General features: G+C 32.9%; 1 protein-coding gene across 12 annotated transcripts in view; it reads left to right on the top strand.

Moving 5' to 3' along the window:
* The window catches only part of KDM4C (lysine demethylase 4C), a 204,782-nt gene that overhangs the window by 164,016 nt on the left and 26,402 nt on the right, over positions 1–14,364 (top strand). For all 12 annotated transcript variants that reach the window (XM_087957743.1, XM_087957736.1, XM_087957742.1 and 9 more), the window contains exons 17-18: positions 2,402–2,457; positions 4,538–4,646. In XM_087957743.1, coding sequence (XP_087813869.1) covers positions 2,402–2,457; positions 4,538–4,646 — 165 coding nt within the window. The remainder of the gene's footprint in view (positions 1–2,401; positions 2,458–4,537; positions 4,647–14,364) is intronic.

Below are 14,364 nucleotides of genomic sequence, written 5' to 3'. Positions count from 1 at the left end.
ATTTTAATAGACTCTCTCCACATTTACACTCCATAAAATTCATAGCTTTTAATGAGACTATTTAAATTGAAGATTATGTTCAGATACAATCACTATAGCATGTGCTTGATGAGGAAATAACCTTCTGACCTGATCAGATAAGATGTGCTTGTAGAGAAAATGAAATCTAGTCTGTAGCACTTGTCTAGGGGCACATCTTTTAAGTATACTTACCTAACAGTGATAGCAATTACTAAGGTCACAGCTTTTTGTCGGGAGCGGCAGAGGTAGGTTACCTTATACACCATTATCCAGATATGTAATCTGACAATGTGCCTTGCATGTTTACTAGATGACTTACATTATTTCATAAAGGAGAAACTTACATTGTTATACCAGTCATCCATAAACATACTAACTCAATCCACCTTTGTCCTGCTCTGGCTGGCACTGACCCATTGATTCTGCTTTCCTGAAAACATTCCCAGGTTCCCAAAATATAGATTGTAGCCCAGCATGATCTACGTTGATGGCATTTGCCTAGCTGATGGGCAGTTGTATGGTCCTGATTAGATTAGTAATATTGCTACTTTTGCATTTTTGTTTTTTAAAATATATTTTCATAGTATTAAATTTCATTTTGAATGAGTGGTATTGTGGCCTAGAGGTGGAGCTCTCACCTCACAATCAGGATGCTGTGAGTTCGATCCTAGGTAGAGACAGATATTTCTCTCTCTGGACACACTGATTTTTTGAAAAGTCATCTGTGAATCCACATATTTTTCCCCATCCTGCTCCAGAGGCTATAAAGATTTTTCAGATTTTAGTGAGCATTCTTTCAGTCAGATGAATGGAAGACTATGAATGAGCATGTTTTCTTTGGAGAAAGTCCTACCAAAAACTTATTCCTCTGATAGGAAGATGACGTTCTACCCACTCAATAATTACCAGTGAGTACGTAGGAGCTTTTACCGCTGAGAGGAATCAGTGATGCTGTGTGAATGAATAGAAGCTCAGGAGGTTAGAAGAATCATACGTTGTATTACCAAATATGTGTTTACCAATGTGTTTTTGAAAGAATCAGCTTGCCTCTTGAAGGTAATGCTTTTTGTAATGTTTAAACAATACTGATCTCTCTTTTCTTTACATCTCAATCCACTTGTTTCTTTCACCTTATCTCCTCTCTTCTCATCCTTTTCCTTCCAAATACAGTTTTTCTTTCTCCTCACTGTAAATCCATCCTGTTTTTTCCGCTTTTGCAGTTTTTATTTGAAGGAGGGAAGGATGCACATGTTTGTATTTTGTATTTCTATATGTGAGAGTGGTTTATGTATGTGAGAAAACATGGTTTGTATTTGTGTCATCAATTAAATTTATAAACACTATAGCTTATTTTATGTGAACTTAATTTTAGTATGAATTTTTTTGTGTGAATGAAGTTCTAGCAGACACACTCAGAGAGAGACAGACAGATAGGGAGATAAAAAGCCAGCAGAAATCTAATCCTATAAGTAGTAAAGGAATGGCAAATGTTTAACCTGTAACAGAAAAGACTAAGGATGATTTAATGGCTGTCTTAAGACATCTGAAGGATGATCATAGTGAGGAGAAAGTGGATGTCAGATGAAACTACAGGGAAATAGATTCAGTGTAAGTGTTAGAAAGAATTTTCTAATGGTAAGAGCTGGCAACCAGAGGAATGGGTTATTATCCCTGGAGATTTTCAAGCAGAGACTGCATAGTACAGGTAGTTCTTGACTTACAACAGTTCGTTCATTTCGAACCGTTTTCACACTTATGACTGTTGCAGCATCCTTATGATCATGCAATCAAAATTCAGATGCTTGGCAACTGACTCATATTTATGTCAGTTGCAGTGTACTGGGGTCACATGATCACCTTCTGTGACCTTCTGATAAGCAAAGCAATGGGGAAGCCAGATTCACTTAACAACAGTATTACTAACTTAACAACTTTGGTGATTCACTTAACAACTGCGGCAAGAAAAGTCATAATGGGGCAAAACTCACTTAACAAATGCTTCATTTAACAACAGAAATGTTGGACTCAATTGTGCTTGGAATATCTGTAATGTGTCCAAAATAATTTATCAGATTTAAGTGGAATTTTCATATATTATAACAATTAACAAAAGTTTGTACAAATTCTATTTCCAGAATGTCATGTGATTTCTCTACTTCCATCAACTTTTTTGAGGAATCCAATTAAAAATATTTTAACATCTCAAAAAAAGCACTGAAAGTCATTAAAACATTGTAATTTATATTATGCTGTTTTATGATGGTAAATATTAGATTGAGATTAATTACTTTTATCTTACAATCAATTGTATAAAATTTATTGCAGTTTAGGGTTAATTTTTCCTCTTCTCTCCTCTCCTCCCGTCCCCTCCCTCCCATAGGAGTGTTGTCTCTGTAATTTGAGAGGTGGAGCACTCAAGCAAACTACCGACAAAAAGTAAGTAGCTTAGCTAATAGGTTCCCTCTGTTTTATCTTTGTTATTTTATCAACTATATTGAACTTTGAATTACCAATAGTTCAACTAGCTTATGAACGGGCAATCTGCGTATGTGCAAGTGACCCCCGTGCCACGCACGTCTCTGCGCATGCACACATGACCCCGTGGCCCACATGCCTCTTCACATGCATGTGCCTCACGCCTCTGCGCATGCGTGCACCCCATGCCTCTGCATGCTTACGCGGCCCCCCCACACGCTCCATACCTCAGCGCATGCATGCACATCTTGCACGTGCCCCGCTCCCTGTGCGTGTGCGGCTGGTACCTGACAATCAGCTGGCTGGCTCCACAATGGAGCAGTCTAACTGCTAATCATAAGATTCTTTTTTCAGAACTTACTATATTCCAATTTAAAAAACCAATAAGAAATCTTTGTTCGTATTCAACATTTCCTGAATGTATACCTTTTTTCTTGAAAAATTACTCAAAATATTAATTTTGGAAAAGCATGATATCTGAAGAATAATTATGTTAAAATGTGTGTGTTACTTCATTTTTATGAATCAAATTCAGTTAAAAATGCAGGTGAAATGAATTTTGTGACATCTGGCTAAAAACATAAAAATTAAGTTAAATGTACTTAAGATATATAAAAATATATCACAAGACTTAATGATTTCTCCAGATGCCCTTGTGTTATCTGTGTGGATAAAATAGGCGGGTGAGATAGATCCATTGGTGCTATAAAAGAATGAAATTCCATACTGATCCAATGTTTGCCAACTTAGAGACCAAGTTTGACAAAGCTCTAGTATAGAGTATTATAGGAAAATGAATGTGCTGTTACAAGTTACAAGCTAAGCATGGAATAAAAGAATATTAACTGAATTTGAATATTCCAAAATACCAACTTCTAGTCAGTTTAATTCTGAGGCAATATTGGAATACTGAATAGGTAACCAGTCTGCAATTAAAGAATAAATAAATTAGATATTATAAAACCTACTAACAATGCATAATAAATCAGTAGTGCACTACTATGCTCATTCATACCTCACATTTTGCACCAGTCCTTTGAACAAACTGATTTTTAAAAGATTATTACTGAAACAAAAAAACAACAACCACATTCTCATATTAGGAAGTCCAGATTGCAGCAATACCTATTTCCAAGAGATAGACAGACAGATCTCAAAATGAAGGCTGTATATGGAATGGAGTATTATTTTGAATGTAACTGTATATAAATAATAAATTGCATTTGTATGAATAAGTTCATTCATATAATCCATTTTTTTTAGTGATTGACCTGGAAGAATCAAATGGTAGATCCTTTCATATGGAAAGCTTGCTACATCTAGGGCTCCAATTAATAGCATAGAAATCTGTCAAATGAATACTTAGATATATAAATGTTTCATGCAACCAACGGGGTGCATCACTTTGGAGGTGGATGATGGATTAAAACAAGAAAGTCCCCCTCCGTGTGCATTCTCTTCCTTCCTTCCCATTTTTAATTATAAATTATTACGATTATGATTATTTGTTGCTTAAATATTTTAATAGCTTTTAATGTTCATAAACCTTCCAGAGTCACCTCTTGATGAGATGGGCAGCAAACAAGTCTAATAAATAGAATAAAAAAAAAAAATGGTAGTTATCTGGTTTTTATTTCTGAAATATATTATTATTAAATCTAATACTATTAAATATTAGAGATTAAATCAAAATATAACTATACACTGTTTTAAATTAATTAAACTCACTAATATCACCTCAATATTTTTAAAAACTAAATACGAATTAAGTTTCAAAAATTGCATAATTGATAGAACTGAAAATAATCATAGGGAGGAAAAAAAGAAATTATTTGAACACAGTACTTTTGTATGATACGTCTACCTATTTGATCATATTTCAAAATGAATTCAACACTTTAAAATATTTAAAACCATGATCTTGGTTTACATGCAGAGTTGGAAATGTGCAAAAATAATTACATGAACTTTTCTTTTAATTTTTTTAATGTTTGTATTTCTTTTGTCTTTGCATGGATGTACTTTTTTTATAATTTTATAGGTGGGCTCATGTCATGTGTGCAATTGCTATACCTGAAGTCAGGTTTGGTAATGTCACAGAGAGAACCCCAATAGACACAAGCAGGATACCATTGCAGAGATTGAAACTGGTGAGTAATAATAGTATAAATTGTTACTATAATATATAATTTACACTTGTAAGACATTGCAAATTTTACAAATTATTATATAAACAATAGGTGCATTGCTGAATTTTCAGTGAGTATACCATAAATTTTGCTTATTAGTAGCAGACTGGAAGCATATACATTCATTTACAAGATTATAACATGACATGGTTTAGGGTTTTCTTTAGCGTTTTACTCTTTCTTGCTTTCATTTATTTATTTTTTCCACTACCAGTTATAAAATCTTAAAATTTTCTTAGATTTCTAAAATGGGTAAGTTGAAGTATTTAAACAGAGGAACAATTTTTCCAGCTATTATTGCAGATAAATTTGCTAACTGTATATCACAAAGTTCTGCCTCACCAAGCATCAAGTGATGAGTCTTTGGAAAATATTCTTGGTGCTATTCTAAGAGCCAGCATCGGAAGTTAGTTAATGCCTGGACAACAAAAACATATTGTAGATTTAACTGAAATCTTGTAGAACATTTGGGTATGGTTATTTATATATCCTAATTTTTGTAAATAACTTACATAATTGTTTATATGCCAAACCGTAGAAAGGTCAGGGAATAGATTGGACTGGGGTTTTGCTTCTTATTTGAAAGAGGAGGTAAAATCAGATGTACTAAATGCATTGGAATGCTAGATTTTTCTAAGAATAATTTTTGTGGTGGCTTCTAACCATAAATAGAGATATGCTATTACCATCTGATTAAAATTCTTTTTTTTTTTTTTTGTAAATTTTATTTGAGTTTTCACAAAAAAAAAATACAAATAAAACATCTTTTTTGAAAGTAGCGTAATCCCGGGTTACATTTCTTCGTACAGACACAAATTCAATTTCATGCTCATTTTTATGTTCTATTCCATATCTTATTACTGTTTTACATTTTCTGCATAGCTTCTCCCCTCTTTTAATTTTCTCAATTTTATTTTAATTATCTTGTCTCAATTCAAATCATTATATTTATATTTTTTGTCTGTCCTGTTTCAATTATCTATTATCTTTTCTCATTAAACAAAGTTTCTCCTGTAGTTACTGATTGGAGTATGACGCCTTTATATCTTTTAAGTTTATCCATTTGACTCTTATTTAGGCTTCAATATATACCCTAAAGTTATAACATTCAATATAATACATAACTTCCATTCGGATTCTGCTTGGTACATTCTTAAAATACACACTATAATCTTAAAAAAAGAAAAAAATATAAATATATGTAATTAAAACAACACATTCCATTCCAATTCAATTCTATCATTAATATTAATATTCATTAAAATCTTAACTTCTTTAACATTACTTTTCAATTAAATATCATACTTCTATGGGAACAATTATAAGCTTTCCATAATTAATTCCCCCCCTTCACTTATATTTTATGAAACATTAACTAATTAAAATGTTCCCGTCCCTTCCTAATTCAATTTTCTCATTTATTTTATTTCACTTATTTTATTAACAAACATTTCACTAAATTACACTAACTATTTTATCCCTCATTTTAATCATACATTGTTTCCAATTTTCTAAAGTTATTTCTATTACTAATATAACAATACAATCTTATGTACCTTTACAGAATCCCTTTTTCAGTTAAATTTTCACCCATTATCTCTAAATAGGTCCTGTTTCTCTATATCTTGTTCCGGTCCTTTGTAACTTCTTTTCCTTTCCTTCTTCCCTCTCTTCTTCTCTCTCCCCCTTTTACCCCCTTGTCTCTCTACCTCTATTTCTCTCTTCTGTATTCCCCACTTCTGTTGCTTTCCAGTATTATACTTATTTTTCGAATTATTTTTCTTTTCTTTGGTTGTTTTTAATGTCTTAAATTCTCCATTCTCTTTCCCCCCTTTCCTTTTTCTTCCCCACATAGAATTACTTGTTCATTAAAGATGGCTTCTTCTTTGTCCCAATCCTCTTGTTTTGCAGACGTTTCTTGTTGTTTCTCATAGTTCCAAATCTCCATTTCTAAGAATTGAAAAACGAAGCCAAAAGAACCCCTCCCTTCTTGTGCATCTTCTTTGTACTTTTTAAGTTCCATTTTCTTGTGCATCTTCTTTGTACTTTTTAAGTTCCATTTTCAATTCATCCAGAAGTAGTGCAATTGTATAAATTTTTAAACAACCACCCGATTAATTTTAGTCATTCAAATGCAATAACCAAGAATCCAAAGATCACCAAGTAATCCAAATACACGCAGGCTGTTTTTTTTTGCTCTTTTTTTTCACTTTCTCTTACTGGAGTTCTACTGTTTAGTTACAAAGTTTCAGTTAAAATGTATCTTTTAGAAGTCTTGTTGAAGTTCTACTGTAGATTCTTTTTAATTCCAGGCAGTCTCCTCCCTCTTTCCAGATCCTGCCCTTCTATTCTTTTTCTCTCCCTTCCTGCTTATGAAATTTTTTTTTAGTGTCCAGAAATCTTTATTATCCCTTTGACATTTTGTTTTATTTTCAGCTTAATTGCCTGTTGATGTCAAAGCGGATTTTTTGGATTTCTTATTTAAGTCTCTTAGTTGTCACTATAGGGAAAGGGAGAGAAGAAGAAAAAAACCCAAACCTTTCCCTTTTCACTTTCCTTCGCTGCTTCCGACTCTTCTTTGGGAGCAATGTTATTTTTTTGTAAGTTTAAATTCCAGGGTACCTTAGTTGTTGTTTTTGCAATTTAACCCGGTCAGCCAAAACTTTCACTTCTTATCTTCCTCTTACATATTCTTTTCCAGTCGAGTTCTGCTTTGAGGTGGCCATTTCTGACCACCGCTGCAACCGCCTTCAAGAAAGGGAGTAATGGCCAGCTGAGGAGGAGAGATGCGGCTCTCCTCAACCCTGCTGGCAGTCTCCCCCCTCTTCACCCCCTCTACGGGGTGGCTTAGCCCCGAAACCAGCTGGCTTGGGGCGCTCCAGGGGCGAGCCCAGACCGAAACCTCGCACGATCGCAGATTTCTGTCTGTCGCCGAAGGAACTCAAACTGGAAGCCTTGCCATCTGATTAAAATTCTGAAAACAATTTTGAGATGGTGAAAGGCATCAAGCATACAAAGGAAAAATGTAATAAAGCTTAGCTCATAACAAAGAAATAAAATTTCTAGATATCCATATCATTAAGAATACTGTGTGTGTGTGTGAGAGAGAGAATTCTAAATTTACATGATAACCATGGTTTATAAGAAATTGAGAACCAATAGGATACATTAAATGGAAAACGTTGATGTTCCATAGTCATATTTGACTACAAAAGAGAAATTTCTTAAAATTGAAGGGACTGGTGAAAAAAGACACTGACAGGAAATATTAAGAGGAACAAATTGTAGAATCTGTAGAATCTATAGAATTTATTTAAAATTATAATAACTGAGACTTATCCAGGATTGTCCAACAGATCTGGACAATGTCCATCTAGGCTTTAACATTTTCTTTTTGGGGAAGATGGTTGAGAAGATGGTTGACTTACAGCTTGAGAAGGATTAGGAAAAAAGCAAATTATCTGACATTCAGTCAGGATTGGGGCCTGGCCATAATACTGGCATAGCATTGGTTGCATTTTTCAGTGTCTTTTGATGAGCTTGGGATGAAAGTACTAGATCCATGCTGGTCTTCTTTGATCTCTCAGCAGCCTTTGTTCCCCTTGATCTTGTATCAGGAGACATTGTGCTATGGTAGTTTTCCTTTCTTTGGGACCAGTTCCAATCAATGTTGGTAGTGGGCTGAGATCAAGCCAGAGGCCCCTGCTTTGTGGTTCCTCAGGCTTCTTTCTTTTAATTCCTATTTAACATCTAAGCTGTTAGAGAGAGGTCATTTGTGGTCATGAGATGTCATATCACAAATCTCTGCCATGGGCTGACCAAGCAGCACTATGGAGGTATTTTATTTATTTATTAAATTTATTCCCCCCACCCCATCTCATGTTGAAATGATTCTTAGTGGCTTATAGCAACGTTTCCTGGTTCTTGGATGCTGTAGGGTCTAAATGCGTGTGTGTGTGTGTGTGTGTGTCTTTGATTCAACCCAGGAAAGATTAAGTGGCTGTGGGATTTTAAGCTTCATGATGGCTTTGTAAACCTTCCATCTTTAACTCTCCCTGGGGGTACACTTCCTCAGTCAAAGCCATTATACAATATGGGGATCCTTCTGAATTTATGGTTATTGCCCGCTGCAGCTGTGGGAGGAATTTACATTGGTTTGAATTACATGCCAGTTGCACCTATTTCTTGCTGACACTGAAATCATGTCTGTGGCTTTGCATATTCTGTGGAACAGTATCCTCCCCAGGAATCTGGATAACCTTGACCCTGTTAGCTTGATGATCTGGTGTTCCCCAAGTATTTGGGCTAGGAAATTAGGCAAGCTCTGATGACAATGTGCCTTTTTTGGGGGGGAGGATTATTTAACAGGTTTAACATGGGTTATATATTGTTGTGGTAGTTGTGTACATTGCCCAGAGTCATTACTGTGGGATGGGCAGCTCTATAAATAATTTAAATTGAAAAATAAATTCCACAATAATAGAAGTCCTGAAAAAGTCCAGAATATCTATTTCGTAGCATTTTGTAAAAAGCCTCCTTTAGACAATGTGAACCTAATGAGGACACTAAATTTGCAGATAATATGTATATTATAAGAAATTATAGAAGTCAAGAGGAAAGTATTAAAGGAATGGATAAATATATATATACCGTATATTTAAAGCAACAAAGTGGTCAACGTGATTGGATTGTTAGAATAATTTGGAGATTGCTACAAAAAGGTACAGGATAGATAACTGAGCAGATTGGGTTCAATACAAGATGTCCCAAAGTCAAAAACAGGAACTTTGACTGTTCTTTTTGGTTTGGGTTTTTTTCCATGAAACATCTTAATGTGCTAATGATCTTTGTTGAGATTATTTAAACATATTCTGATCATCCTGTAACCATAGGTTTAGAGGACAATATATGATGGATTTATTGAAATATGAGTGAAGAAAAAACAGCACAAAAATTACCTTCTCTTAGGGCATTTCAGTTGGGGCCCTTCTCATCTTCACTGATGTCTTGATTGTAAAATAAAGATTAAATAATAGTAGTACTTTCCCCCCTCAGATAAAGATTTTTTTGAAACTCAAATGGACCAAAGCATATCAATATCATGTATGAATTTATCTTTGAGATCCAAGTCTTTCACAGCTGAAAATAAGGAAATTGCCAGCAGTTGCTTGAGTCAGGAGCACAGATGTTCATTATACACATGAAGTGTCTGGTTAGCTCACAAACAACAAGAAGAATATTTTATTTTTAAAAATAGCTAATGTTTTCACTACCCTCAGGGAAAAAGGGTAAAACAGCTTTTATTTACTCAAGCAATGAACTGTTCATATGCTTTGGACTTTTACATTGTCAGCATTAATCTTCATAAAATTCCAGATGTTCTGAGTGAAGTTTTGTATGTATATAAAAAATGAAAAACCCATTTAAAATACTGGCTAAGTCAATTCAACGATAGTTTAATTATGAAATTCAGAGCTGGTTTCCCTTCCAGAAAACTTTTTGGGGTTAAAAAAAAAAAAAGCACTGAAAAAAATAATTATGCAGAGCTATATTGTGAAGATTTTTATGTTCACATTCTTGCACAGTTGCATTCTTTTCTAATATGCTATTACTGAAAAAATAGGAAGTAACTTAAAGACTGGCTTTATTTTTTAATAATAATTGTCAAACTGCAGTAATTGTACAGCAGAGGCTGATGGCCGAATGCAGTTCTATTAAATCTTAAAGTGCCCAGAAGCTTCCAAAAGTTGTTACTAAATTTTAATTTCAATGCAACTGAGTTAAGAAGTTATTAAATTATGCCCGGAGAATAATCACAACAACGTGTATTTACTTTTTCTTAAATGGAAAGGGGAGGAAATTCAGTGTTTTGTCCTGACCCACCCTCCCTTTTGTATCCCAGCATACCTCTCCAAGGCTAAGTGCTGTCTTCAATCTGGATTAAAAAATAATGTACCTCATATAAAGCATTAGAATAAAGACATAGCCAATTGTGGCAATGCAGAATGATAAACGTAAAATAATGTGCTTATGTATAAAATAATATAAATTACTGTATTTTGAGAATAATATAACAGTGATTAAAATAAAGATTAATGCTTGGATGCCAATTTCTGGACTTCATTGTGTTGTCATTAAGTCTTCCTTCTTAAAATTTCTTTTGAAATTTAGCAGACTTTAGCAGACTGAATGACATGAAGAGCAATACTTATTTGCACAATGACTGGCAGTGACTTTTTCTTTTCTGCCACATAGTTTCCTATTATTTTTATATTTCAGACATATTTCTCCAAGCAGAGAGGAAAATGAGTTTTGAACAGACTGAAGTTGCCTTGGGCTTTTGATTACTTCATATTTATATTTGTGAAGTGAATCCTATATAAGCATGAGTACTTTCTGGGTGAGGGTAGTATTTTGAAAATAAAATTACCAAGCAACAATAGGAAATCTATGAGATTTTTATTATGTGGTAAGGTCAAAGTCTTATCTGAATGTGCTTATAAATTTGCACCTGAAGGCAAGTAACTGTGGGTCTGAAAACCAAAGACCATTGTTTTGACCCTTGAAAAAGGTGATCCATTTAAAAAATAAATTTACTTTAGTATGCCATTTAAAAAATAAAAATAAAATAAAATGGAACAGTTGGCATAGTCGTGCTAAGGGTGTCCATACTTTAACCCAATTTTAAAATAAAATCTAAAACCAATTTGCTCATTGTCTTGGATTTAATTTTACAAGAAAATAGATTAAGTACAAAGTTTTGAATAGCTACACCCTTTTTCTAGCAGTGTACAAATATTTGACACTGATACACTATGCTGTTGTCATGCAATTCCTGGAATATAAGCAACTATTGATTAACTTTCAGCATTTCAAAAATATTGCTGCAGGCAGTAATATGAAGGAAAGTCATTATACTGAACATTAACTTACACATTGACTATCTGACTTCCATATTTTCTGTTTTGGAATAATACTCAGAATTGCTCAACCATATTTCTATAGTGTTTCAAAAGTAATATTAAAATACATTGATGAAGAGTGAATGCTTTCATTGTTCAGTTAGAAAGTTGTTAAAATATAGTTAGTAGACTAAAAATTCACCAGAGAGTTTTTTGTCAGTAAATAATTTATGGTTGCATTAAAATGATGCCAGTGCGTAGACATGTTTTATCATACATTTTTGTGGGTCTGATTTTAGTAGAATAAAAATGAATGAGACAAACCATCTACTTTTTCTCAAAATTATATGTTGCAGTAAATTGATTTTGCTGTGCTTAATTTTGTATGTAAGTAATATAGCTGTAAATATTTTTTGTAAAATATGTATTGGATTGATACACTACTTTTAAAATCCTAAATATATGGAAGTAAATTGTAGAATGTAAATTTAGTATTATTCTTTCTAAATACAGAGTTCTTACTTTTGCTTACGATGATAATTATGAAAAATTAATCCATCAAAACTATTCAGGACTTTAAATGATGGAAAAATATTCCACGTACCTCTTAAGAATACATTATTTTTACAATATTTACACATTAGGACACAGAGGCATTTATGCCTGTACATCAATTATTAACCAATGTTTGATCTCTATAGCAGAATAAGTGAAATTTTCTCTTAAATTACTAGTTCATATATAAGTTGTTACAAATTGTTGAATTTCAGCTTTTTACATATCCATAAATAATTTCATCAGTGGTACATATAATATTGTGAGCTAAAAGTCTGTATTTACAAAGAATAATTCTGAAAGTAAGCTCTAATAATTTACTTTCGTACATACAAGTGCTTAACAATACGTATCATGTTTATTTTAAACAATTTTTAAAATTTATTAAAATTAAGTTGGATGAATTAATTTTTACATTCATCATATATGATTCATCATATATGAAATGAAAATTAATAAATCATTGCTTTATTTAATAAATAATGAAACATTTCTCATAAAGATATAGTTGCAGCTTTACATATCATTTCCTTATGGTCCCAAATATGCAATAAATCATAGTTTTAACAAACCTCTATTTAATGTATTTTGGATTCAGTGGATTATGCGTTTCCATTCTTTGCATGCTTTAAATCCCATTCATAGTTTTGCATATGTCTAAAATATGTATGCTTAAAATCTCTTTCGGATTCAATAGATGTTCCTTTTTGCCTTGTTGAGGATTCACTGTAATGGATATTCATTATGGAAGCCCATATAAAAGATAAACAAATTCTGAGAAATAAGAGATGAAAGGATTGCAATAGCAACCTGGCTAATGTTATCATATTGATTTTGTTCTCAATAATTCCTTGATGTTATTTACATGGTATTTTATTAACCATATCCAATAGATAACAGTATTGTGTCTGTTGATACAGTAAGTGCAAATCCTATTTAATTCCGGACAGGATATTCTTTTATATTCTGCTTGTGTTTCTGCCAAAAGAAGTAATATAGTCTTATATCCAGAGTGAATTGTAGATCATTATCCTTAGAAAACAGTGATTAAAAATTAATTTGCTGACTGTGCATTTTTAATAGATTGGTACTTTTTCCATATTAAATATATACTGTAAATAATGTGAAACATAGATATTACATATTCTTATTACATAGATTACATAACAATACTAATATAATCAACCAATTAATTTTCATTCAACTGGCTTTGTGCCCGAGACAGGATTAGCCTGATTTCTAGCCTGATGCCTTACATCAAAGTAGCTCAACAAATAAACACTGGTAATAACACAACATTTATTAAATATGGCAGTAAAACAAGTAAGGCAGAATAAAAATTGAAAGTCTTGTATAAACTGATTTAACTTCATTTATGGAAATCTTAAAGGCTCACTGCATAAATATAAATAGGGTTTAATTTTAGTGTTAAAATTTACTGCAAAGCAAAATATTAAAACTTCACTTCAGAATAAACATTAATCAGAGTGGACTCATTTATATCTGGAATCAAAGTTAACTGGGACAAAGACAAAGACAGAATATAAGTACAGAAGGGATAGGGCAAGCATGTCCAACCGGCAATCCATGGACCACATGCAGCCCTGAACAGCTAGTAATGCAGCCTCACAAGATCATAAACTTTTACAATTACTATGTAATTTATATACATGAGGTATATTATATATTTTATATGCAGCCCAAGACAATTCCTCTTCACTCAGTCACTCAGTGTATCCCAGCAAGCCAAAAGGTTGGACCCCCATGGGATAAGGGACTTGTAAGTCTGGTGGGGCAAAATTATTTTAATCATATTCCAAAGCCAACTCTGTAGGATATAGGTTGTCACAACTTTTCTAATTTCTGAGGTTTCTGAAATTAGGAAACTGAAAATAAAACATTAAGACAGTTGTTGAGGCTTCTTCTAGAAAAGTCTTTTACATATAAGAGCTTCACTACATGGATTTTTATAGGCAGTCATGAAATAGACAGGTAGAGAAGCCAAAACAGGACGAATCTTTTCCCTTTAAATTATTTTGTTTAACAATAAATATCTAAGAAAAGTGGAGTTCTAGACTGACTATATTTTTAATGAGGTAATGAGCTTCTTGAGTGAAGTGGTCTATGCTTTATCTCATTTTTGAAATGACGAATTGACAGTGTCAAAATAAGCAGCATACTAGAGGGAAATAGTTTTCCTGTGAAAGTTTCTCATTCTTTAT

The sequence above is a fragment of the Notechis scutatus genome, chromosome 2, assembly GCF_049901735.1.
Source record: "Notechis scutatus isolate UNSWTSFEM ecotype Mainland chromosome 2, rNotScu1.2, whole genome shotgun sequence".
In the NCBI taxonomy this organism is placed as follows: Eukaryota; Metazoa; Chordata; class Lepidosauria; order Squamata; family Elapidae; genus Notechis; species Notechis scutatus.
This window is presented reverse-complemented; position numbering and strand designations above follow the sequence as displayed.